Genomic DNA, 26451 nt, shown 5'->3' with positions numbered 1-26451 from the left:
AGAAATTTTTTTTCAATAAAAAAATTATATTACAAAAAAAAAAAAGAATTCCTGAGAATTTCTGTAACATCAGATTTCTCCCTAACTCCATTTTGGCTATCTCTATCAAGATATCTCTTTCATTGTTCTCTCCCCCACCCCCACCATTCTTCCCCCAACTCGGTCTTCTTCATCCCTCATGTTCTCACCCCCCATCAGCTCCCTTCTACCCATCCACTCCCAGTTTACTCAGATATCTTAACTATTTTCCTTCCTGGAGTCCTGCATATATGTCTCTCTTAGGGTTCCCCCTTTTACCTAGCTTCTCTGCGATTATGGATTGTAGCACATTTATCCTTTTCTTTACATCTAATAACCACTTATGAGTGAATGCATACTGTGTTTGTCTTTCTGGGTCTGGATTACATTACATAGGATGATTTTTTTTTCTAGTTCCATTCAAAGAAATTGAAGGAGATACCAAAAATGGGATGATCTCCCATGTTATTGGAAAGGTAGGATTAACAGTAAAAATGGCAGTCTTACTAAAAGCAATCTACAGATTTAGTACAATCCCCATCAAAATCCCAACACAGTTCTTCACAGACCTCACAAGAACAATACTCAACTTCATATGGAAAAACAAAAGCCCAGGAGAGCCAAAGCAATCCTGTGCATCACCATTCCTGACTTCAAGATCTACTATGGAGCTACAAAAATAAAAACAGTTTTGTATTGGCATAAAAACAGATATGTGGATCAATGGACTTGAATTGAAGACCCTGATACTGATCAACACACCTATTAACACCTGATTTTTGACAAAGAAGCCAAAAGTGTACAATGGAAAAAAGAAAGTATCTTTAGCAAATGGTGCTGGCATAACTGTTTGTCGACATGTAGAAGAATGCAAATAGATCTATATCTATCCCCATGCAGAAAACTCAAGTCCAAGTGGATCAAAGACTTCAACATAAATCTAGTTACACTGAACCTGATAGAAGAGAAAGTGGGAAGTATCCTTGAATTCATGGGTATAGGAGATCACTTCTTAAATATAACAACAGTAGTAGTATAGACTCCGAGGGCAACAATGAATAAATGGAACTTCCTGAAACTTAGAAGCTTCTGTAAGGCAAAGGACATGGTAAATAAGACAAAACAGCAGTCTAGAGAATGGAAAAAGATCGTCACCAACCCCATATCTGACAAAGAGCTGACTTCCAATACATATAAGGAATTCCATAAACTAGACATCAAAATACCAAATAATATAATTTAAAATGGGGGTATAGATCTAAACATAATTCTCAACAGGAGAAACTCAAATAGCTGAAAGACATTTAAGGAATTACTCAACATCTTTAACCATCAGGGAAATGCAAATTAAAACAACTCTGAGAAACTATCTTATACCTATCAGAATGGTTAAGATCAAAACCATTGATGACAGGTTATACTGAAGAGGATGTGGGATAAGAGGAACAATATTCCATTGCTGGTAGAGGTGCAATCTTGTTCAACCACTTTGGAAATCAGTATGATGATTTCTCAGAAAATTGGGAGTCAATCTACCTCAAGATCCAGCAATACTACTCTTGGGCATATACCCAAAGTCTACACAGTCATACCACATAGACATTTGCTCATCTATGTTCATAGCAGCATTATTTGTAATAGCCAAAACTTCATTTTATTTTCTATCCCTCTAAACTTTATTTCCAGCAACTTTATCCTAGTGACTAGTGACTCAATCTTAGTCACAAAAATGCATTGAACATATAAAATCATGTGTATGTGTCCAATTCCTCTTAAATCCTCCCTTTTAAATTCCTTGCTAGTACAACAAACTAAGAGCTAAAACATAATATAATTCTCATAAACACACTTACTGAGTCAGGAAATGATCTTTTCCTACAATCTGAATTTCCTTTTGTACTAGGTATTAGGATTAAGAGTATCTCTAGTCACACCACCAAATTTCTCAATTTGAATGCCTCAGAATTAATAGAAAGAGAAAAAATGATAAAAACAGAAAAGCAAGAGATCAAAATATCCTTATTTACAGATAATCATCATCTTGCATTTTAAAAGTTCTTGAAGACTCTATCAGAAATCACATAGACCAGATTCATAATCTAAACACAAAATCAACAACAGAAAAACAAGCCTTTCTATACATAGATAATGAACTTGTAAAGAATGAATTTAGGTTTAGAAAACTGCCTATTTACAACAGAGTTTAAAATACCCAAGAATAAGCCTGACTAAGAGGAGCAATGCCCTTATAATAAATCATTAATATTCCGAAGAATGTTATTAAAGAAGGCACTAGAAGATGCTACAACCTGTCTGTTTAAAAAAATATGATGTACAGATTCAACCTAGTTGTCCTCAAAATTCCACATGTTTTCTTCATAGAAGTAATAATAATAATGATTAATAATAATCTAAAGTGTATTAGAAAGAATAAATATTCCAAATAGCCAAAGTAATCAAAGCAGAAAAAACAATACTAGAGGTATCACAATGAGTCTCAATTTATACTAAAATCTATAGTAACAAAACTTTTATGTTGCTAGAACAAAGCCAGATATGTATATCAATAAAATAGAAAAAAAAGATACAGAAACAAATTCATGAAGCCACAGCCATCTAGGAAGTATAAGCAACAACCTTCTGAGCAGGAATCCAATAACATAGTAAATAATAGAAAGAATTGAAAAATTAGAATTCTGTGAAATTAGAAAGCTTCTACACAGTAAAGGAAAGAACCAGGAGAACGAAGAGGAAGCTACATTACAAAAATATGTAAATTATGTATTATGTAATATATTAATATCTAGAACAAAATTAAACACAAGAAAAAATGATCAAGTTGATAAATAAACTAAAGAACTGAATAATCCATTCTTGAAAGAAGAAATACAAATGGCCAATAAACATCAGGGAAAGTGTTTAATATACTCAGCAATCAGGGAAATGCCAATTCAAGCTTCCTTAAGAGTCCATCTTTCTACAAAGAACAAACTACAAGTAACTAAGAAATGCTGAGAGAGGGAGAAACTATCTTTCCTAAGGAAAAGCACAATAATTGTTTATCCAATATCAACTTCTAGGCCTTAAAACACAGAGCTATTATATGAACTAAGCAGGATATATTTAGGAACATGTATTCATATATAACATGTAATGAAAAATGAGGCTATGAATTTGATACAGGTCAAGGAGAGGTACATAGGTGGGTTTTGAAGAAGGACAATAAGAGAAAAATGTAATCATATTATAATCTAAAAAATAAAATAAGTAGTAAAAATTTGGTTATACACAGTAAAATATTATGTGGCCATAAGAAGAATAAAATTAGGATATGTGCGAGAAAATTGAGCAATTGATCATTACATTAAATAATACAAGCCAGAGTCTAAAAATGAAATGTGTTTTCTCTAATTTTTGAACACCAAATTTTTACAGATGCATAAACACATACAAACAAAAAAGAGATTAGCATAAGTGTGGAAAGGGGAGAAGGAAAGGTATGTAGGGACAGATATGCTCACAATATATTATAACATGGGTGAAATTATTATAAATCCCAGAATGATAGATAAAATGCATATGAATAAAAACAATAAATTTATTAAAAGAAAGAAATCAACCTGAAAATGCTATTATTACATGATTCCAAATATATTTTTTTTCCTGGGAAAGACAAAAACTATGGACCTAATAAAAATGATCACTGGCTGTCCAAGTTCTGGGGTGAATGTAGGGTGGGGTGATGAATAGTTGAAGAATTAAAAATGATAGATACACATATATTTTTCAAATCCTATAGACTGCATTATTCTGGATGAATGTTCATCTGAACTTTAATTAATAATGTATTAAATTAGCTTTGTAATTTTAACCAGTTTAGATGGAAAATGGTTTCTGCTCAATTTTCCAAAAATGCAGAATGACTTAAAAATGCCTATTAATTCTTTTAAATGCAAAAACCCCACTTCAAATTAAAATAATAAAAATGAGAAGGTAAGTAAGTTAAATAAAGAAAAGATCAATCCGAGGTCCTCTCCATACATTTCCTAGTTATCCACAATGAATTTGATGTGCAAACAAACCTTAACTTAAAAGGGTTAGAAAGAGTTGATTTTCTACCAGTCACAATTGGATGGTTTTCAACCAGTCCAGGCAGTCAAGTGATCCAACAACCAAATGCCTAGCTACAATCCATCAGGTGCTTTCTCTCCGTCCAGGCTTATCTAACCCACCATTTTTTTCTGATGACTGGAGTGCTCGGAACTTTTATCTGGTTCTCAATATGCTAAACCCATGAATTATCATTTATATAAATAAATTTTAATTTGCCTATTTTTTTCCAGTTTTTATTGGGAAGTAGGGTTTTTTGTTGTCTTACTTTTTAGAAAGAGTTTGGTTATGGAAGTCTTTAGACATGCCATGCAACATTGTACCTCCAGGAAGGGCCACGTGAGTCTTTTGTGTAGGGTGAACTCCCTGGCAAGAAGAGGAGCATGAATTTTAAATCTTTTTTCTTTTTTTCATAGAGTTTCAGTTCCTTTGGTTTCAAGTCTTTTCTGTCCCCTTCTTCCCCCACATGACTTCAAGAATGTTTCCCTTACTTCCAAGGAGGTGTGGAGACCATCTAGTTCTCCCTATTATTTTCACAGTCTGGAAGTTAGAATAGTCCTAGATCAAAAACCAGCAGAGTTGGTCTAAAGATTTCCTTTCCCTTAAGTCCTTGGAGAGAGACAGGCTGACAGTCTGAGGTTGTGCTTCCTCTCTTGATGTATGATAGGAAGACCTTGGTGGGACTGCTAAGTGGATCCCATGTTGAGAAGGCAGTTATGGTGGACCTAGAAACTCCCCTGTTAATTGACTGGAAAGGTGAGGTCACTTGAGAAATCTCTTAAAGAATGGCAGCTACAGAATCCATTATGACATAATAGTTGAGGGGCGGGGCCAGAGAACCTGCTGTGGGGATCCAAAGTGTGCCAGAAGACCAGAGGGAGGGAAGGGGAAGGGATGGGTGGGGAGGGGAGAGCCGGGAAGAACAAAGGGCTGACTGGACATTGACAGAGAGGAGAGATACTAACACCAAGGGACTAAAGAAGCAAGGACAGCAGATTGATTTATTCTCTCAGGGCCAGGAAAAACCAGAAGGCACTCAACCATCATGGCCTTGAATCCTGAGGATCTTGGTAGTGGGTTCCGGCACAGCAAGGTGTCGACATTCATCAACGAACAAATGGCCAAACACGACAAAGGCCTTGATTTCTACCTTGAAAACCTGTCTCTATCCTGGGAAGAGGTGGAAGACAAGCTCAAAGTTATCCTGGAGGATAGCGAGGTGTCTAGCGAGGCTCGTGAAGCCTGTGCCTGGGGCACCTTGGCCTTGGGGGTGCGTTTCGCTCACAGGCAAGGCTGCCTCCAGGGGCACGGGGTGCAGTGGCTACAAGACTTGTCCAGCATGCATAAGGTGTCTCCACTATCCTTGCCATCAGACCTAAAGCAGCTCACTCACCAACAAAAGACGGAACGGAAGGAGTTAGCTATCCAGCTCCAAATGACCCAGGCCAAACTGGAAGAGGTGCAGAGAGAGCGAGACCTGCTGAGACTGAAGATCCTCCAGGAAGTAAGATTTGTCACCTGCTTTTGTTTTTCCCCTGCCCACCCCACCCTTATGTGTGTACCCCATTCCCAGAACCGATCTCATCCATATTCACTTCTCCCCAGGAGCTGAGGGCTCTCCCAGCTGCAGTAAAACCGGCTGTGACCCTTCCTCCTGCTTTTGCCAGAAGAACAGGGACACAATGGTCAGCTGGAAAGGAAAACTTGGCGGAGTTAATGGCTGCTGCTAAAGGAAGACAAGGCAGAGCGGAGAAGACAGCAGCTCCTATGGTAGAGACCGTAACTGGCCCTGAGGAGGCCTCGGAGGAGACCAATGGAAGTATCATGCAGCTTCTTGGAGTCATGAAGTGGAAAAATTATCCCTTGAAAAGGCAGAGAACAGGCGATCTGAGATCGAAGGAATCATCCATGTGCTCTCTCTCCCAGTCCCTGAATCTGAGATCCACAACCTCCTCTGAACCCATTACTGTCCAACTCCCTGCCTCATTCACATACTCCTATGAAAGCCCCTTCCCAGCCATGCCCACCACATCCCAACTGCCAACCATAGACAGACCCCCTCAGATGCATCCCTATCCCATGGCCTGTGAGGTGAGCCACCTGTCTGATTTGGGAATCCACAGAGGAGATCATCAGGAACTACAGAAAGACAAGAGAACTACAGCGTTTCGCAGGCCAGGGGACTGGGACTGCCCTTGGTGTAAAGCTGTGAATTTTTCAAGGAGGGAAAACTGCTTCCACTGTGGGAAGGGAATCTGGCTCCAAAACCCGTACTGAATTTGGAATGTGAAATAGAACAGAAACAAATCAATGGAATATCATTTTTTTGGGGGAAATGGAGGGTACTGGGTACAGTTGTGGAAGGGGAATGGGGGGGTCAAGAGAACGGGATAAATTTGGGTGTGAGATATTGAGACAGTAGAAATGGTATGGGGAGGCAGAAGTTTTGATTAGTTCTGTTGTATTCTATATCACTAGCATTCACAGCCCAGAATAGCTTCTCTCTCTCTCTCTCTCTCTCTCTCTCTCTCTCTCTCTCTCTCTCTCTCTCTCTCTCTCTCTCTCTCTCTCTCTCTCTCTCTCTCTCTCTGTTTGATATGCATATGTGTATGTCCTCCCTAGTGTCTGGTAGACCTAGATAGCTGAATATAAGGAATCCCTCCCTTTCCAAACACCTAACCCTTAAGTGATAGAGCCTGAGGGATTATTTGACCCTGTCTGATTCTCATTGAGGATCTGAAGAGAGGTAGACTCTATAGTCAGGATGGAATTGGATAAAGAGTCTGTGGATCACTGGAAGTCGGGGCCAGCATTGCAAGCAGTGTTTTTGAAGGCCACAGCCCATCCCTGGCCCTGGCTAAAATAGGGAACAGAATAGGCTGCTTTCCAAACAGTTTTAGATGGATACTAGAGACTCCAGGAGATGACAATTACGAGGAGGCACAGTGCAGTTGATCAGCTGACTACAGAGAACTCAGTCACCTTTTATTTCTTTGCAGTTGTGTTCTTCAAGGTTCTATTTTACCTAGATCCTTTCTCTTTAAGCAAAGAAGTATGTGCCTATTCAGAGAAACAGATCATTCTCAATCATACAATTTTTCTTTTGTATCTTGATTTTTCTTTTTCTTTCTTTCTTTTTTTTTTTTTAAAAAAAAACAAGGTCTCATGTAGCCCAGATTGTCCTCAAACTTAATATGTAGCTGAGGATGACTCAGCTCCAGATTCTTCTGCCTCCACTTCCTAAGTGCTGAGATTATAGGTGTATATTACCACATCTGACTTAGAAAAGTAGTTTCAAAACAATACATCATTAAAGAAACTTAATGGAATTGGCGGGAAAGTTGAAGAAGCTTAGTGCAAGCAGTAAGTATTCCTTTATCCCATGTCTCCAGGAATGAACTGGGTAGGATGCCTATGTTCTAAGGAAATTTGATTGCCAGAAACAGATCAAGCCTCGGGTAATTGTTCCCAGTAGTGAATTTGATTGGAAGCTCCCATTCTGAGAGAGTAATACCACAAGAAATAAAATCAACAAACGAAACCCGGGATGGGTTAACCTCGGGTTTATGCTTGACTCAATATGGCAGAAATTTGCCATCCCTCCGAGTATTCTAAAACGCTGTGGAGGATGTCAACACTACATGCAAGCAAAGATTTCCATGATTATACAGCCTTTTAACAGGGTAATCTTTTCTAGTCCTCCGTGTGCACAACTAGAGACAGATCTAAACAGGAAAGCCATGCCACTGCTCCACGGTGAGTCAGCAACTAATAGCACATAAAGGGTTTGCCAGTCTACGTGAGCCAAAGCACAGTGCTATCTGGTGGGATTCTCCCTTCCCGCACAGTAGCCTGCTAAATGGAGGAGAATGAGGATTTAAAAATACCTCGGTGCATTTAAAAATGTAAAGTACAACAGAACCTTATCTCTGTGGGGAGCAACTCTGAAGGAAGGTGAAAGTTGGCTGAGCAAATGGATAAGTAGGAGGTTGGCCTTCTCCTTCCCTTCATGTGGCTATAAGATATGTCAAAATTAACTATGTGTGTATTTTAATCCACAGGTGAAAGGAGGAAAGAGTGCACCTGGACCAGACTAAGTCCTTGGCTGTTCTCTAGGTACTACAGACTTAGAGAATGAGAAGCCGTTGTAGCCATGAAACACCCAGAACAGATACGTGACTTTAGGTTATCTGTTATTGGTGACCCCACAGTCACTATCCGGATTAGGGGCCAGATCCCTAGCCTGCAATTTTCCAAATACCATTTGGGCTTGTTTATCCTCCTCTATTGCAGGGTTTACTAATCTCAGTGTACTGGACACTTGGTTTTGGTTAATTCTTTGTTGTGAGTTAACGTTTCTTGTGCATTTTAGGGTGTTTGGCAGATCTCCTAGTCTCTCTTTGTCTGAGTGACCCATTCCATACTCCTTCAGTTGTGACAACCAGAACTGCCTCTTGGATATAATCACATGTCCACTAGAGGGCAAAATCCACCTGATTTAGGAACCTATCAGGCAATGAAGTACTTAACAGAATGAATGGGTGAAAAATCCAAAGGCAGGATCACAGGGGCGGGGCAGCTGAGCAGTGGCCATTAAGCCTCGCATTTACTTTAAATATTCAAGCACACTTGGAGTGGTTGCAGAGTAGAAACAAAACTGCCAGGTTAAGGAGTGAGGAGCACTTCTGCAAGGACTCAAGGCTATGAAGGGAAGGAGTGAATCTAGGTTGAGACACTGAACAGGGGAAAGCATGAGTCATGAGGAGGAGGCAGCAGAAGCAAGCTTGAAATCCAAGACATAAGTTTGAGATCTAAGAAAGAATGAAATCTCATAAAGTACTGTGGCATGATTATTGGATTATTAAAATTTAAAATTCATATGATAAGACCACTTGTTTGTTTTCTACATAAAATCCCTTCTAAGTGCTGCTTAGGTACGTGTATGTATGGTGGCAGACTTACATTTTTAAAAAGGCTTGAAAGTCATTTTGCAAAGGGAAAATGAGCTTTGGGTTAGGGGATAAGATACAATGTGGAACAGGATGCTGCAGGATTGAGGAAGGCCAAGAAGATAGTGCTTTTTATATATGTCTGTTTTGTAAAAGTAGTGGAATTATTTCACCCCCCCCCCAAAAAAAAAAGAAAAACATGGATTTATTGACACAGGTAGACTGGAAAGGTTGTTTCTTCCTTGGGGACAGGAGGACAAAGGGAATGACTGTGTGAATAGACAATAGGAAACCAGGGGGGCTCTTGTGTTAGGCTTATGTGTTAGAATAAGCAAGGTCACATAACGGAGGTTTCTGAAGGGTACTCTATTTCAGAGGATGTAGAAGGAGGGGTGAGATGAATGAATGGATTGTTAAGATATGGCTGACTGATCTGAGACAGAGCCCAGCTGAAAGGGAGCTCTGCTTCAAGGTAGCAGCAAGACACTCAAACAGGGCTTGGGGATAGAGGCTCAGAAGCACATTATAAGGACACCAGATACAAGTCTCAATAGTGTTATAACTTATCCTTATTTTTTCTAGTAAAAATTTCCACCTCTTTGGATATGGGTTTTATGTTTGGAAGAATTGGGGGAAAATAAAAAAAATCATATTTGAAATCACATATTGTATACTTTATTTTTTTCAATATAAAGTCTAAAGTATGGAGGCGCATGTCTGAGAGCTCGGATTTGGGAAACTGAAGTGAGGCGATCCACACAATTCTGAGGATAGTCTCTGATATATAGAGTTCAAGTCCATCCTGGGCTACACAGAAAGGCCTCGTCTCAACAAAATAAATTAAAAATACTAACAAAAAAATGATAACCAAAATTAATTCTGAGTCTGTCATTTGAGTATATTCTATAAACACCCCAGAGATGGTGAGACTTGAACTTTGGGCCTAGATCAAGGAAATGGTGATAAAGACAGCTAAAAATGAAGAAGTCTTTAAAGACAATATTGCTGGGCCAAAGAGATGACTCAGTGGGTAAAGACACTTGGTTATCAATTCTGAAAACCCTAGTTCCATCCCTGGAATCCATATGGTGGAAAGATGGAACCAATTCCTCTAAATTGTCCTCTAAACTCCAGATGTGCACATATTTTCATGCACACAAATCACGAAATAAATTAAATGCAAAGTATTTTGAAAATACATTGCTGAAAGTGAGGGAAAGGGAGGATATCTCATGGGCCCTACATAATGCCTTTGTCTAGAATAGTTCACTTTCCATCTGTCTAAGCTCTAATGGCATTCTCAGGACTTTCCTTTGGAAATAACAGTTTTCACAGAGAATGATTATATAAATCTCTTTTGTTGACCACCAACTTTTTAAACAGTCATCTACATGCTAAGAAGTCAAACCTACTTAGAGGTGTCTCTAAAGAATGGAAAAGAAAACCTTAAAGCATATACCATTTAAAAACAACAGCACTTTTCTATTTTCATTTTGCATCATGTGGGATAGATATCAAAAGTTAGACTAGTCAGATGGTGGTAGAGCGTGCCTTTAATCCCAACACTCACTCAAGATGCAGTGGCAGGCAGATCACTATGAGTTCAAGACCACCATGAGCTATAAAGCTAGTTCAAGAACAGCTAAAGCTGTTACAAAGAAAAACCCTGTCTTAAAACAGCCCACAAAAGTTCAACAAGGTGTACACACAGAAACATTATTCACTATACAGAGGTATCCCTAAATGCCTCTAAATACAAACAAGTTTTCTTTTTTTTTTTTTGGGTTATTTGGTAATTTCTTTTTGTTTTTTATTATAATTATTTTATTACTTGAAAAAAAAAACAATCCAAATTTCCATTTCCACCACTCCTCACACTCCCTCCACACTCCCTCCCACCCCTCCCCTCCATTCCTAAGAGAGGGCAAGGCACCCTGTCCTGCGGAAAGTCCAAGGCCCTCCCTACTACATCTAGGCTGAGCAAGGTATCCATCCAAAGAGAATAGGATCCCAAAAAGCCAGTACCTTCCTTCTACCCCGGCCCCCATGCTCCTAATTTTGTCAGGCAATCTTGGCTGTTTCCAATTCCAAGGAGGATCTATATATGTTTTTCTTTGGATTTACCTTATTACTTAGCTTGTCTAGGATCATGAACTATAGGCTCAATGTCCTTTGTTTATGGCTAGTATCCACTTATGAGTGAGTACATGCCATAGTTACCCTTATATCAAATCCACACAAAGATTCAACCAAGAAAGAGAATTACAGACCAATCTCACTCATGAACATGGATGCAAAAATACTAAATAAAATACTGGCAAGCCAAATCCAAGAAAACATCAAAAAATCATCCATCATAATCAAGTAGGCTTCATCCCAGAGATGCGGGACTGGTTCAACATACAAAAATCTGTCAATGTAATCCATCATATAAATAAACTGAAAGAAAAAAAATCATATGATCATTTCATTAGATGCTGAAAAAGCATTCGACAAAATTGAACACCAATTCATGATAAAGGTCTTGGAGAGATTAGGGATACAAGGATCATATCTAAATATAATAAAAGCAATATACAGCAAGCCAACAGCTAGCATCAAATTAAATGAAGAGAAATTCAAAGCGATTCCACTAAAATCAGGAGCAAGACAAGGTTGTTTGCTCTCTATATATCTCCTCAACATAGTTCTTGAAGTTTTAACAATAGTAATAAGACAACATAAGGAGATCAAGGGGATTCAAATTGGACAGGAAGTAGTCAAACTTTTGTTATTTGCAGATGATATGATAGTGTACATAACTGACCCCCCCAAAAAAAACTCTTCCAGAGAACTCCTACAGTTGATAAATACCTTCAGTGATGTGGCAGGATACAGGATCAACTCAAAAAAAAAAATCAGTAGCCCTCCTATACACAAATGACAAAGAAGCTGAGAGGGAACTCAGAGAAACATCACCTTTCACAATAGCCATAAATAACATAAAGTATCTTGGGGTCACACTAACCAAGGAAGTGAAAAACTTATTTGACAAGAACTTTAAGTCTTTGAAAAAAGAAATTGAAGAAGATACCAGAAAATGGAAAGATCTCCCATGCTCTTGGATAGGAAGGATCAACATAGTAAAGATACAGTCCTACCAAACGCAAACTATAGATTCATTGCAATCCCCATCAAAATCTCTACACAATTCTTTACAGACCTTGAAAGAACAATAATCAACTTTATATGGAAAAACAGAAAACCCAGGACAGTCAAAACAATCCTATAGAACAAACCAGGTTTTTATATGGCCTTTTTATTCTGCTGTTTTTAAAAAGGAACTGGTTTAACCATCATTGTTCTTTTCATATTCTCTTTACAACAATTCTCTTCATGCTATTTTCATTGGCAAAATCAGGAGGGGCCTGGGAGAATACATGAGAGGGAAGGGACTACAGGGAGAGGATCATCAAAAAAATATACATGAAAATTTTTAATGACCCTTACTACTTTGTATGGTAAGTGTTTCCTCAAGGATTTTTTAAAATATATTCTCTCCTACATTATATTCCAGCCATAATTTCCCCTTCCTCCCAGGTCTCCCCGCAACCACATCTCTTCTCCCTCAGATCTACTTCTACATTTTCCTTCAGAAAAGAACAGGCTTCCCAGAGATATCCTACTGAGCACATAATAACAAGCTACAATAAAACTAGACACAACCCCTCATACCAATGCTGGGCAAGGCAACCCAGAATTAGGGAAAGGGTCCCTAGAACAAATGAAAGAGTCAAAGACACCCCCTACTCCCACTGCTAGGAGTCCCAAGCAACACTACCATAACATACAGAGGTCCTAGCTCAGACCCATACTGGCTCTGTAATTGTCACTTCAGTCTCTATGAGTCACTATGAGCCCTGCTTAGTTGATTATGTGTGTCATATTGTATGGTAAGTTTTATTTTAAATATTTGAAGTGGCTTGCCATGTAGCTCAGTCAGTAGAATGCAGGAGACCGTAGGTTTGAGCCTCGGTACTTCAGAAACTGAATGTTATATCTCACACATCCCCAAACACTAGGAAGTTCATGAGAGAAGGATCCAAAGTTCACAAGGTCATTCTTAACTACAGCACAAAATAGAAGCCAGTCTGGTATACAGAAAAAAAAAGCAAACAAACAAACAATTGAAGGATAAGAAGAAAATATGATTTATGTGAGTAACATAAATACCTCCAAACTTTAGTGATCTGAGAGTTTCAGCTAATCATCAAATGGCATTGCTAGAAAGTCCACTTTGTGTATATACTTTAAGATGCTCGGGAATAAGCTTCAGTTTCAGTTAAAAAAAGAAGATATTTCCTCTCTACGAGTAAGAATGCAAACACAAAGCATGAACAAAGTCCTTTCCTTAAGGGGGAGTCAAGGGAAGGGTAACAAGAGGAGATTGGGGCAATGGCTCTTAAAACACAAATATTCATTTAATATCTCCTTATACAAGTATATTGCCTTACATGGGAAGACTGATTTGGCCTTAAAATGAGTATGCATAGCTCATATTGGCCTTAATTTTTTAATGCATTCAGCACCTCAGGGTGGAAATGTATATCACCTTCTGACATTTTGTTGTTTCATAGTAATAGATCTAGATCATATCCATCAAATAGCAACCAACGTATCTTGCCAAGGGGAACCATTTTGCACTGTAGAGGGTAAGGTCAACTTCATGCAAATTGGTCCCCATTCTTAGGAATATGTGTTAGAATATATGCTCTGATTAACAACACTGAGGTGAGCAACATTGCTTTTCTTTAATGAGGGTACGGTCATGAAAGGGAATTTACCTCCTTTAAATATACATTTTCTCCATGAAGCTGTCATCTGTTATAAAAATGCTCTATTGTCTAATTACAAGTCAAGTCATACATTATTTATTTTGTTTAGCTTCTTGTCTAAGAACTGGTCAGTTTCTTAAAATAACAAGCTCCAACTCTCTATATGAATCTTCCATTAAATAAAGGTTAATTATTGTGTGCTTTATATTTAGAATAAAGACCTTGAGAAGCCTATGTTCTAGTCAAACTTACCTTCTATTTTCCCCTGTACATGGCCATGTTTCACTTTCTACTTGCCCTTGAGCACTGTTCCCCCTACCTGTGAAAACTGTGACTATCTCTATCTGTTTTCATGATCATGAATCCTCTCAGACACTATAACTCTGTAGGTCAATTACTACCTTTTCATGTTCTCTAGTAGTCTACTTGATATAGCAATCAGTCATTGGATGTTTATCATACAGAATGAACAAATAGCTGAAGAGAGATGATACATTGCAAGGAGAAATAGAAATTTCAACAAATTACATTGGAAAAGGATACTTATAAGTCATATATCAGCCTGGAGAGATGACTCAGCAGTTGAAAATGCTTGTTGCCCAATTTTCTGAGAAATCGCCACACTGACATCCAAAGGGGTTGTACCAGCTTGCATTCCTCAAGACCCAATAATACCACTTTTAGGTATATATCCAAAGGATGCTCAGTCATGCCACAAGGAAATGTGCTCAACTATGTTCATTTCAGCTTTCTTTGTCATAGACAGAACCTGGAAACAACCTAAATGCCCCTCCATCGAAGAATGGATAAAAAAAGGTGGTACATTTACACAATGGAGTACTACACAGCAGAAAAAAATAACAACAGCTTAAATTTTGCTGGAAAATGAACGGAACTAGAAAACATTGTTTTGAGTGAGGTAACCCAGACAGAGAAAGAAAATTATTACACTAATAATTAGTGATAAAATATCACTAATAGGTGGCTTTTAAACATAAAGCAAAGAAAACCAGTCTATAAACCACCATCCCAGAGAACTTAGATAACAATGCGGACACTAAGAGAGACTTACATAGATATAATCTACATGGGAGGTAGAAAGTATAAAAAGACAAGATCTTCTGAGTAAAATGGGAGCATGGGGACCTTGGGGGGAAATTGAAGAGGGGAGGGGAGTGGCAGAGAGGGGAGCAGAGAAAATTGTAGAGCTCAATAAATATCATGAAAAAAAAAGAAAATACTTGTTGCTCTTTCTGAAGACCTGAGTTTGGCTTTCAGCACCCATGTCTGGGATTTCACAATGACCTATAATTCCAGCTTCAAGGGATCTCACACCCTCTTTTGGCTGCTGTGAACAACCCCACACATGTTTGCATATGCACTCTCATGGATACACACACAGGCACATACAAACTCACAAGTAAATAAAAATTTAAGGTAAGTAATAAGTAAGAAAAATAATAATGTGATGTGATGTGTGTGTGTGTGTGTGTGTGGTTTTTTAAGATAGGGTTTCTCTGTAGCTTTGAAGTCTGTCCTGGAACTAACTCCTGTAGTCCAGGCTGACTTCGAACCCACCTGCTTCTGCTTCCTGAGTGCTGGAATTAAATGCATGTGCTACCACCACACAGCTCATGTAATATTTTTAATAAATTAAATTAAGTAATAAATAATAAGCAACACACATGAGGTGGAAGGAAAGAGGAGGTCAAAAAGAGGAGAAACTTGCAGAGAATGCATTTTGAAAAGAGTTTTAGTTCCAAATCAAACTGAGGAATGATGAGAGAAGTTTCATGTAGCTACAGAATGTAACACACATTGGGAATGATGGTAAAGTTAAAAATTAAAAAAAAACACAAAAAAATCAAACCACTTTGTGTTGTTAGTAGTTAGACATCTCCCCTTGATGTTTTAGGCAACACAGGAAATACTTATTCAAACTTATTCAGAATTATTAAATGTTTTTAGTTGCTGGACTAGGCTTCCAGAGACTTACTTCCTTGTTAAATCAATTAAGAATCTGTCTTCTAAATTATCCTTGCCTGATTACAATTTGTATGGCTGTACCAATTCTTTTAATCTGTTAAAAATTAGATCCTTGTCATTTTATTTTGCTTGCTGTCATACCTTTTACATAGAAGACTCTCTAAACATAGTTGTTTCAAAACCACCTTACAAATCATAATCCCAGAGAACCTAGACAACAATGAGGACCCTAAGAGAGACTTACATGGATCTAATCTACATGGGTAGTAGAAAAAGACAAGATCTCCTGAGTAAATTGGGAGAATGGGGACCTTGGGAGAGGGTTGAGGGGAGGGACGAGGCAAGAACGGGAGCAGAGAAAAATGTAAGCTCAATAAAAATCAACAAAAATAGTTGTTACTTATGTAATTGATGCCTAACAGCTAAAATAGTCTTGACTGAAAACATACCTTTTATTAATAATAAACACCTGCAGTTAGGAATGTGTGAGTTATCATTTCTGTTTCATTATGAAGCAGTTCAACTATGAGATGAACAAAGGAAAATGGTCTCATGCAATGAGTTCTTAGACAAACCTAAACTATACACTTGTGACCCATGACTATATTCATTCTACCATCAAACAATATGCTGATGAATATGTTTCTGGAATTGCTTGTGAATCTTATATGCCGGATATTTGGGGGTTATAGTAAATGGTCAAAATAAAGAAGCAGCCAGGCATAGTGGTACACGCCTTTAATCCCAGCACTTCAGAAGCAGAGGCAGGTGGATCTCTGTTAGTTCGAGGACAGCCTGGTCTACAGAGTGAATTCCAAGCCAGCCAGCACTACAAAGTGAGTCTTTACTGAGAAAAAGAAAGATACAGAGACAGAGTAGTCATTTCAGGACACACATCCTACAAATATCATCAACCTCTCTTTTTGGTGAAAAGCAATTTTAAAACACTTTTTAAAAAATATAGGAAGTGTGGAAACTGAAAAATGACAATAGTGTTTCTTACTTTATAAAGCAAGAACTGATTGTGTTTTAGAAAAATCCTTTTTGGACTTGATCCATACTTTCCATGAACTTATTATCTCTATTCTACTGCCCTCTGTTGTTCATCTTTATTAGGCAAGATTCTGTGTTCATCACCAGACCACACTGCGAACCAAGGGAACTGCAAACAGGACCACAGAACTTTATGTGGGCACAAATTAACATAAGTAATTGCACCTTATTCATCATGATATAGAAAGATAGGTTCCTACAGAGAATGGGTAATACAAGAGGAGACAGTAGCACAAACTGATTTGTACTGAGCTCTGGAATTTGTAACATCTGCCCAAGTTTCAGTTGCCCAAGTCACTGGGAAAGTCTCTTTAATCCTTATAACTACCTGATTGTTTTTGGGTTATATGCCTCAAATTGGAGTAGCTGGATCATACAAAATGTATATTTTTAGGTAAGAACTTCCACACTGATTTCCACAGTGGCTGAAATAATTTCTATTCATACTAGCAATAACTAAGGATTCCCTTCCTGGCTCTGGCTTTCTTTTCATCAGCATTTGTTGTTATTTTCTTGATGACAGTCACCTAGGCTAGGGTGAGGAGGAACTTCAACATAGTTTTGACTTACATTTCACTGATGGCTAAGGTGGAAACACCTTTTCTTTTTCAAATATTTTTTGCCATTACCACCTACTTATGAGATAATTTGAATTTTTAACTTAATTTTTTGCAATTCTTTATGCATTCTCCATATCAATCATCTGTCAGGGAAGTGTTTGACAAAGGTTTTCTATCATTCTATAGGCTTTCTATCTAATCAGTTAAATGTATCTCTCAGGAAACAAACACTTTTTTATTTCATGAAGTCCCAGTTGTCAACAGTTGCTTTTACTTCTTGAGCTGTTAGGGTCCTATTCAGAACATCCTTGTCTATTCCCAGATCTGTAAGATTTTCACTAGCTTCAAAGATGTAGATTTTACATTACAGTGTTTGATTCATTTTGACCTGATTTTTACACAGGGTAGATACAAGACTCTAATATTTCTATACATATAGTTATCTAGTTTTCCAAGTACCTATTGTTAAAGAGGATTTTCCTTCAGTGTATTCTGTACCTTTGTCAAGATTCAGATGGTTGTATCTGCTTGGTCTTATTTCTGGGTATTCTATTTTTTTTTTTTTTTGCTTTATCTATGGTTTATTTTGTGCCAGTACCATGCTGGGTTTGTTTCTGAGTCTGTGTGTAGTTTGAAGTCAGATGTTGCGATGCTTACAGCATTGCTCTTTTTCCTTAGGAGTCGTCTTCTGTTTTGGGTCTTCTGTGTTTCCCTATGAGTTATGAATTATTTTAAACATTCCTGTGAGAAATGTTACTGATATTTTGATGCAAACTATATTGAATTTTTAATTTAGTAATGTGATTATTTTTATAGTACTTATTCTGCTGATCCAATAACATCTTTCTGCCTTTTAGTATTTTCAACAACTTCTTTCTTTGGGGCTGTATAGTCTTTATTGCAGAGGTTTTTGCCCAAACTCTACAGGCACTGGGTCTGGTATTCTGTTCCCTGAGACTGTCAGTCTTCCTTTCACCTTACATCTACTCCTCTGTCATGCACATGCTCTGTACTCCAAGCTGTGCCCTTTATGCACTGTATTTTCTTTTCATTGCATCATTCTGTGTGTTCACTACCACAACCTCAGTACCTTTTCACTATCTTCTGCCTCAAAGGATGGCTACACTCTAGCTGTTCCAGGTTTATGCCCCAGAGATCCCAGTAATCAGTGTGTGTCAACAGCTTTCTGTCTAGCTTCCCTGAAAATAAGAAGCCTGTTTCCAAAGAACAAAAGAGCAAGCACACGAACAAACAAACAAACAAAAAAAAAAAAAAAGAAGCTGGTGTCCATTCCACAAGCTTTCTATTTGTTGTTTGTTGACTATAACACTCTCCCCACGAATCTCAAGAGACCGACTCCTTCCATCCCTTCAGATCTCAACATAAGCATCACTTTCTCTGGGAAGTTGCCCTGGCCTCCTAAATGAAAACAGTCTCCACGGTGCTTCTATAGCATGACCTTTAATAGACTCTCCACCCACATTACCCATTGGATTTGGGGGGGGGGAGTATTTTTTTTTTTTTTTTGGAATTTGTATGTTTCCTACAATCTATAATATAAGCTCCATGAGAAGAGGCACTTACATCCATATTGTGAAATACAAACACTCAATATCTAATGTAAGTGTTCAAAATGTCTGCTGAATAAGTAAACAAGCCTTTGTTTTTCCGCCTGAGGAAATCTAGACACAGTCATTAGTATCTGCCAGTCCCTGGGCTACTGTAGGTGTTAGAACCCAATCAGAGTTTGCAAAATGAAGTTACTTGTGAACAATTAATATGTATTATTTGGGGGAGTGTAGACCTCTCAAGAACTTAAAAATTGGTAAATTTTGGCAACAACTCAGATTTGATGATTTCTCCTTTTAGAACTCAGAAAACTTGAAAATGTTGACCTATACAACATTAAAAGGTTAAGAAAAATAAGAGATGCCGAGACAAAAAGGTAAGGGAGAGTGACAAAATTTCCCAGGGTGACTACCATTCCTGATATCTAGACTTAGGGCAAAGAACGCTTTCAAACAGAAGTGAAAGATGGAGTATGCCAAATACACTTACTGATCAAGGAAGGAATCACAGGACTTAAAGCTGACTCGGTCATTGTGGCTACTATTGCTGAGCTCACTGGAGACTTTGAGGAGAGCAGTTTTTTTTGATACATGGTGAAACTTTAAAAAAAATTATGGCTACACACATCTTACATTCTTAAATGATTTTTGGAGGTATAATTAATATATGAAAAAATCCACACATTTAACTATGCGGTCAGTTGTTTTGGACATCTGCAAACATCTGTGATACCATTACCAGAAAATTCTTTAAAGTAGTTTTGTTCGTCAAATGGCCATAAAATTGGGAGCTGTGGCAGGCAATGGAGATGCAAGATTTTTTTAATACTACGAATATTGATTAGTGTGTTTATAGAAAGAATGTGTGTGTATGTGTGTACAATTCCATGATACAGGAAAATATAAGAAAACCAGTCAGATGATATATTTGAGTAGGCAAGCAGGGAGAAATCTAAAGGACAAAAGAGCCTTAGTAATCTATGTTAACAGGCTATAAGGAGATTAAGTAGATACAGAGGCTATAAGGAGATTAAGTAGATACAGATGACAATGGGAAGGTAGATAGAGTTGAAGTTCTTTCCTAACTGCTTCGTTTTCTTCAGTGAAATAGGAAACAATGAGGAGGATGGGATACAAGTATGAGGCACGGAGGAAAATGTAAACTAGTCACATAAGCAGATAAAAGACTGAACTAAGAATACATAGTAAGACCACTGAGAAGGATTAAGGATTCATTTGAAGACCATGATAATTCACTTAAAACCAAGAAATGTTATCCTATTTCTCTTCAGCCACGATAAGCAGTAAGAAAAGAGGCACAGTAGAGCTGACTGTGTGGGCTTAAACAGGGCTGCAATTTTTTTTTTTTTTACAAACAAATAGGATGAGGGAGAAAGGGTAAAGAGAATCAAGATGATATAAATGGAAATGATTATAGCAATTGATCACTATATTTTAAAGATTCTGTGTAAGAAAAGAGAAAGAGAGTGCAAACTTGTGAGCTAGTTCGTTCAGTGTCTGGGTGGCATCAATAGATTATTGGAAATGGGATACAGAAAAGTAGGGCATGGTAGCAGTAGAATAGGGTGTATGAAAGGAGACAACAAAGGAGTTTGTTACAACCTTCAATACTTTACATTTCAGGTGGGCTGCCACACTTATTACATTGCTTTCTTGTTCTTAAGATTTTCCGTTTTCAGTGCACACAATGGGTTAAAAGCTTAATTCTTACAAAAATGAGTATAGGACAAAAAGTCTCTAAGATTGTGTTATGACACAAGGCATGAAACTAAAAAGGTATCTACACACACCAGTATTAATCAACTTACTAATGGCTACTTTTAATCAGTTCTCATTCATAGTTACAAAATACAATCCATTAACTTATCTAAAACAAAAGTCCTGCTAACTCACTAGAAAATAAACACATGCTTCTGTTCAATAAACAAACTGAAGAGAGTTGAATTTCATTAGTATTGTACAACAACTTGGTTACAATTCTGAATTATACAGCTAATGTATAATAGTCTGGTAATATTTTTTCCTAAGCTGCAGCATATCAAATTTGCTATTAATGGGAGAAAACAAAGTATAATTGCCATGTATTTGCTATTTTATGCTATTTATAATTTTTGTAAATAAACACATTATCAAAATTTGAATGTTGAAAAATAATTTATCATTTACACATAATTAGTATCAAAAATAATTAAAGCAAGGGCTCCCATTTGTAACAGAAGGTAGGTAAAAAAATAACTAATTGCATTTCATTTCATCCCACACAGACCAAATAAGATATTGCTACTGTCTCAAGATCCTGCTGTACAATCTTGAACTTTTCTGGGGGTCAATTAATTCTATAAGATTCAGGCTTTCATTTTTCCAACAAGAAACTATCTGCTCTCCTGGAAATTGCTACCCAGGCAACTGACTTGTTGACACTTAACTTTTCAAGGATCAATAGTTAGGCTGGAATTGAATTATGAGAAATGTTCGATGTCCTTGAAAATCTCTTGGTAACCATGGCAGAGAGGAAGGAACGAGAGTAGAAGGTGATAAAAACTATTTCTTAGTGTCTGAGATAGACTAAGGCAATCGCTTTTTATGAAACATATCTTTCCTATCTCTATTGTATATGAATACTATGACATATATTCGCTGAATATTCTTGACTGAAATATAAAAATATAGTCATAAATTATATAGCACTTTACAGATCAATAAATTTAAGAGCAAAATCAGTCAAATTTACTGTATGCTGATATTTCTTTCTTTTAAATTGTGAACTATTTCAAATATACTCAGAAATCAAAAAGACAATGTACTGAATTGTCCTGTACTGATTACAGATATTCAAGAGCTAACAACTTGACATATTTTTTTATTCCAAATACTTACACTCTCTTCAACTTTTCTGATGGTGTGACTTGTTATCATAATAACTACTTGAATATGACTTGATTAAATCACATTTGGTGAATCAAAACAAATGGCATACTTCCTGGAGGAATAAATTCACTAAGGGATTATCTGCAAAGCAATTGTGATTCATTAAGGTCTTGAGACTCTAATTTATTTCATTGATTTTAAAGAACAAAATATTCATATTATAGTCCCATTTAACAAATGGGTTCCTTCGTTATTCTGTGTATCTACTGCAAAGTAACAATTATGATGTGTTTCTACCTCCGATTGATTATCTACATTTGGTTTTGGCTACCCTAAAATTTGAAGATTTCTATAGATATTCATTTATATTCACTCGTTCTTTTCAATATGCATGAATTCACTCTGAAATTTTTGGACTACATCTTTATCTACCGATTAAGTCATCTCTTATGTACAATCTGTAAGAGTGATAGGGTGGATTTTGTCAAATAAAATAGATTTCATCTTTTTTTTTACAGTATTAAAAATCTTAATTGAAAGGCCTAGAATGGAAATACCCGTAATTAATTATGGATTAGCACTGCATGCCAAAATATGCTTAAGTCCTCTACTATTACTTCGTTACTAGCTCATCTATATTCTGAGATTGAATAATAAAAGATGTTAAAAATGAGCAGCTAGTTACTGAAAGGTCACAAACAGTAAATAACTTGCTATGATTCAAATGAGTATAGGATTTTACTAAATATTTCATCGCTTGATTTTTAAGAACAGCAAAGTCTACAGAATGATTTCCAGTGGGGTCAATAAAGCACAGACAAATCATTATTGATTACCTTAAGATAACACAAAATTTAGAATTTTGGATGAATACTGAACATTTTTGTAACCAGAAATTTTACTATATTTCTCTATATGGACTAATTTCCTCATTTGGAACCTATTTGAAGTGACTGGTTACTACAAGATAAAAAACAGGTTTATTATTTACCACCCGCTGCTAGCTATGCCAGTGTCATATACAATAATATTAATTCCCTTTCATTACATTTGGCATTAACATATGAAGTGATGGATTTTACTATGGTATTTTCCTGTGTGTACTTGTGTGTATGATTACAATTGCTTGAGAATATAAATTCCTACTTCTCTGAGTTGATAAGACTGTAATTACTTACTGTAGAATGGTAGCTCCCAAACTTTGTTGAGCCTTATCAAGGGACATATGAGGAATATTTTTTCAAAGTTCTCCCTGTACCTTTGCTCCCTAAGGCCTGGGACACAAATTGAAAGAGGTCACCAGTTAGGTCTAAATCCAAGTCTCTGCTATTGATCTACCTGCAAGAAGAGAATCACAGACTCAGATGGTATCTACAAGAGTTATAATTAAAGCCAACCTGCTATGAAATCAAAAGGGGACCACTGTGGGAAATACATGGGGACACTAAGAAGCTCTAGGACCTCTGGCGTTTCTTCAGCATCTAGAGAATTGTGCATGAACTAGCACAATGCTTAAGCAAAGGTTGTAGCTCTGTGGTGAAACACTTGCCTGGAAAATAGAAGACCCTGGCTCTAATATCAAATATGGCAAAACCCAAACAAAAGTACATTGCTTTTTTGAAAAGCTAATTCATTTTGAGGTGTAAAGATAGAAGTAGCAACAATCTAGTAGTGGTTATACCTAGCCTTCAAAAACTGGTTTCATTCCTCTAATCTAGTCCAGTCTCTATTACAAAGAATTTGGGCTTTTAAGAAAATGGGTAATTCTCAGTGCAAGGCAATATATATATACACACACACAAAATAAGTCTGGAACATCTTTCAATAATGTAAAAAAATGAAAAAACTACCCAGCAATGATGGCCTTATATCAAAAGAACACATGAGCCAACTGAAAGAGCTCCCATTTCCAAATATAAGAGATTTCAACAAAGGGAAAAAATGTAATTGTGTTACATAATATAAATATCCATGAGTCCATACTGGTGAAAACCCATTTGACTGAATAGATAAATTGGAGAGGAGAGATAAATCTGCTAAGATAAATTGTAATTCATGCAAATATTCTGTCTTGAAGAAGAAGACAGAATATTTATTTGCATGAATTACAAATGTGAATAATGACTTTCTTCCAAAGATTACATTAAGAAGCTTCGGTGATGGCATATGCCTATAATCCCAGCATTTGCAAGGCTAAGGCAGAAATTCTACAGGTTCAAGGTCAGCCTAACATGTATAGCTAGTCATCACCAATAGTCATGCTATATTGACCATTTGTGACCTTGATATGGTGATGAGGATGGTATTTTATGTCTGTAGTCATCCTTTCCAAAAATTTTTAGCCCAGTTTACTATGAGAAAATATTAGCTAAATCTCAATGGGGGCATTCTAAACAGTTTATTTTAAGTTCTCAAACTTATCAAAAAACTAGATAACTCTGAGGGGCTGCCACAGCCAAAAAATCTTTAAAAGACATGCCAACCAATCTAGACATAGTGGTTATGTGCCTTTAACCCCAGCACTCAGGATGTAGAGGCGGGCTGATTGTTGTGAGTTCAAAGCCTGCCTGGTTTAAATAGTAAGTTCCAAGACAGCCAGAGCTACATAGTGAGATCATATCTCAAAAGGCCAAATTAAAGAAAAGAGAGAAAGAAATATAAAAACTAAATAGAATGCAATATCTGAATGATATCCTGAAACAGAAAAAAAAAGGAGCTAGAAAGAAAAAATGAGGAAATAGTGAGTATGATCTTTAGTTTATAGTAATTGGTCATTGTTACATAGTTTGACTAGTTCAATGATTGTAATAAATATATCACAGTAATGGGGGGTGTAGGTTATATAAATACCATGATACATTTGTAATCATTCTATTAATCTAAAGTTTATCTGAATTTATTTTAAAACAACTAGATTTGAATTATAGTGCCCCCTCTATTAGGACAAATGTCTACAAAGTATGTTCTTGTCAATAAAAAAAAATGATTAAGTTGTGGTATCATAGAATAGTATGTAGCACTGAACATTATATGCCTACAAAGAAACAGTGAATTTTCCACTATTTATTTTAAAATTTGAATGTATAGACCTTCATTTTGCTAAAAAAAAAAAAAACCATTAACAGGAATAGCTCTGTTAAATACACTTACGTAATTAAGACCTGTGAAACATATGTGATGCATATAATAAACTGTTAACTTTGCTAAGAGTATGAGTCTAGAGGGGAAGGAAGGAAGGACGACCGGGAACAAATTATGGCAGAGGCAGTAAGCAATAACTAGTTCATTAATTCAATCTAGAACCTTTGTATAGTAAGATAGAGATTTGCAAAGAAACTCTAAATTTATACAAACAAACAGAATACAAAAGCAAATAATACACTGGGGGGGGGGAGTACTTTTGGTTGGCAGGCTTTAGTGGTGGTAAGGATTAATAAGGGGCCATCAGGCAAAGAGTAGTGACATTCTGGAAATTACAATGTCAGTCTTTAAAAGTGTCTGATACCTATTTCTCAGTTTTGTCAAGAGCTACACAAATAGAATCTATTGCCTATCAGAACTGTTGCTGCTTCCATGACCATGGGGATTCTTCTTGCCTTCAAAAGAAACTAACCTCTTCATTTGTTCCTCTCAGTACTGCCCTGCACGTGTGCACAGAAGTGACTCGAAGGCTTCAGGAGCTTTCTCTATTTAGACACTACTTTGTTCTCTTGGCCTTTAGAACAATGAGGACTCACCAGGGAGCTCTGAGAGCTTTTGATGAAGAAGTGACATAGCTTTACACAGGAGACAAAAATAGGAAGGGTTTGTATTTCCAAGAAGTTAAAATCAAATAGTAGAGTGCAGGTCCCCGGTGAATAAGACCAGTGATTCTCAAAATGGCAGAATTGAAAGGTGAGTTAAAGGTCATCTCAGCTCTCTACTTTAATACCTAATGCAGTCTCTGTCTGCCATGTTAGACCCCAGGTCTTAATGCTGGGCTGCAGCGAGATCGTAGTGTGGAGTTCCTAAGACAAGGCAATGTGCTTCTCATTGTAAATATTTGACAAGAATTAGATCTGTTAAATCATCAGCATATAGCACTCAGAACGTCACGATGACCAAGTGTTTATTGCACTTCCTGCTGAACATTTAGACAGAGTAGAGTGAAGTTCATTTTGCAAATTGTATGGATAGTACCAGTTGCTCATTTGCTGTGAGGTCTCTAGGCAGCATTTGAAGCTAATTTCCATCAACAAGAGGGGCAGCCAGACCTTAGCCTAAATGATATATGGAGGTCAGGTTCAGAGCCAGGCACCAAGATCACTGAGTCAGTTGGCTCTGTGGTGAAATAATTCTTACTATAAGACCCAGGAGCAGGGATGGGTGAAGGCAGGAAAGAAATGAGTTATGCGATGTTCTAAATTAAGGAAACACATGCAGTAAGTAAGCAGGAGTCCTGAGTTGTGAGAATCTGGTAAGAAGTTGGTATGTAGTTCCAACAGATCATTGGAACCGAGTTTAC

At 37.0% G+C, this 26451-nt stretch overlaps 2 protein-coding genes across 2 annotated transcripts in view; one reads left to right on the top strand and one right to left on the bottom strand.

Annotated features, from left to right (window-relative positions):
- Il1rapl2 (interleukin 1 receptor accessory protein like 2) overlaps nt 1-26451 on the bottom strand; it is a 634164-nt gene that overhangs the window by 580387 nt on the left and 27326 nt on the right. The gene's annotated exons all lie outside the window — the stretch shown is intronic.
- On the top strand, nt 5174-25723 carry LOC126489710 (testis-expressed protein 13B-like). The gene is made up of 4 exons (XM_050124165.1): nt 5174-5632; nt 7716-7884; nt 19360-19435; nt 25582-25723. The coding sequence occupies exons 1-4, from the start codon at nt 5174-5176 to the stop codon at nt 25721-25723; spliced, it is 846 nt and encodes a 281-aa protein (XP_049980122.1).

The sequence above is a fragment of the Alexandromys fortis genome, unplaced genomic scaffold, assembly GCF_014885135.2.
Source record: "Alexandromys fortis isolate MF-2015 unplaced genomic scaffold, M_Fortis_MF-2015_v1.1 scaffold_205, whole genome shotgun sequence".
NCBI lineage: Eukaryota > Metazoa > Chordata > Mammalia > Rodentia > Cricetidae > Alexandromys > Alexandromys fortis.
The sequence above is the reverse complement of the archived record's forward strand: the minus strand, read 5'-3'. Positions and strand labels throughout refer to the sequence as shown.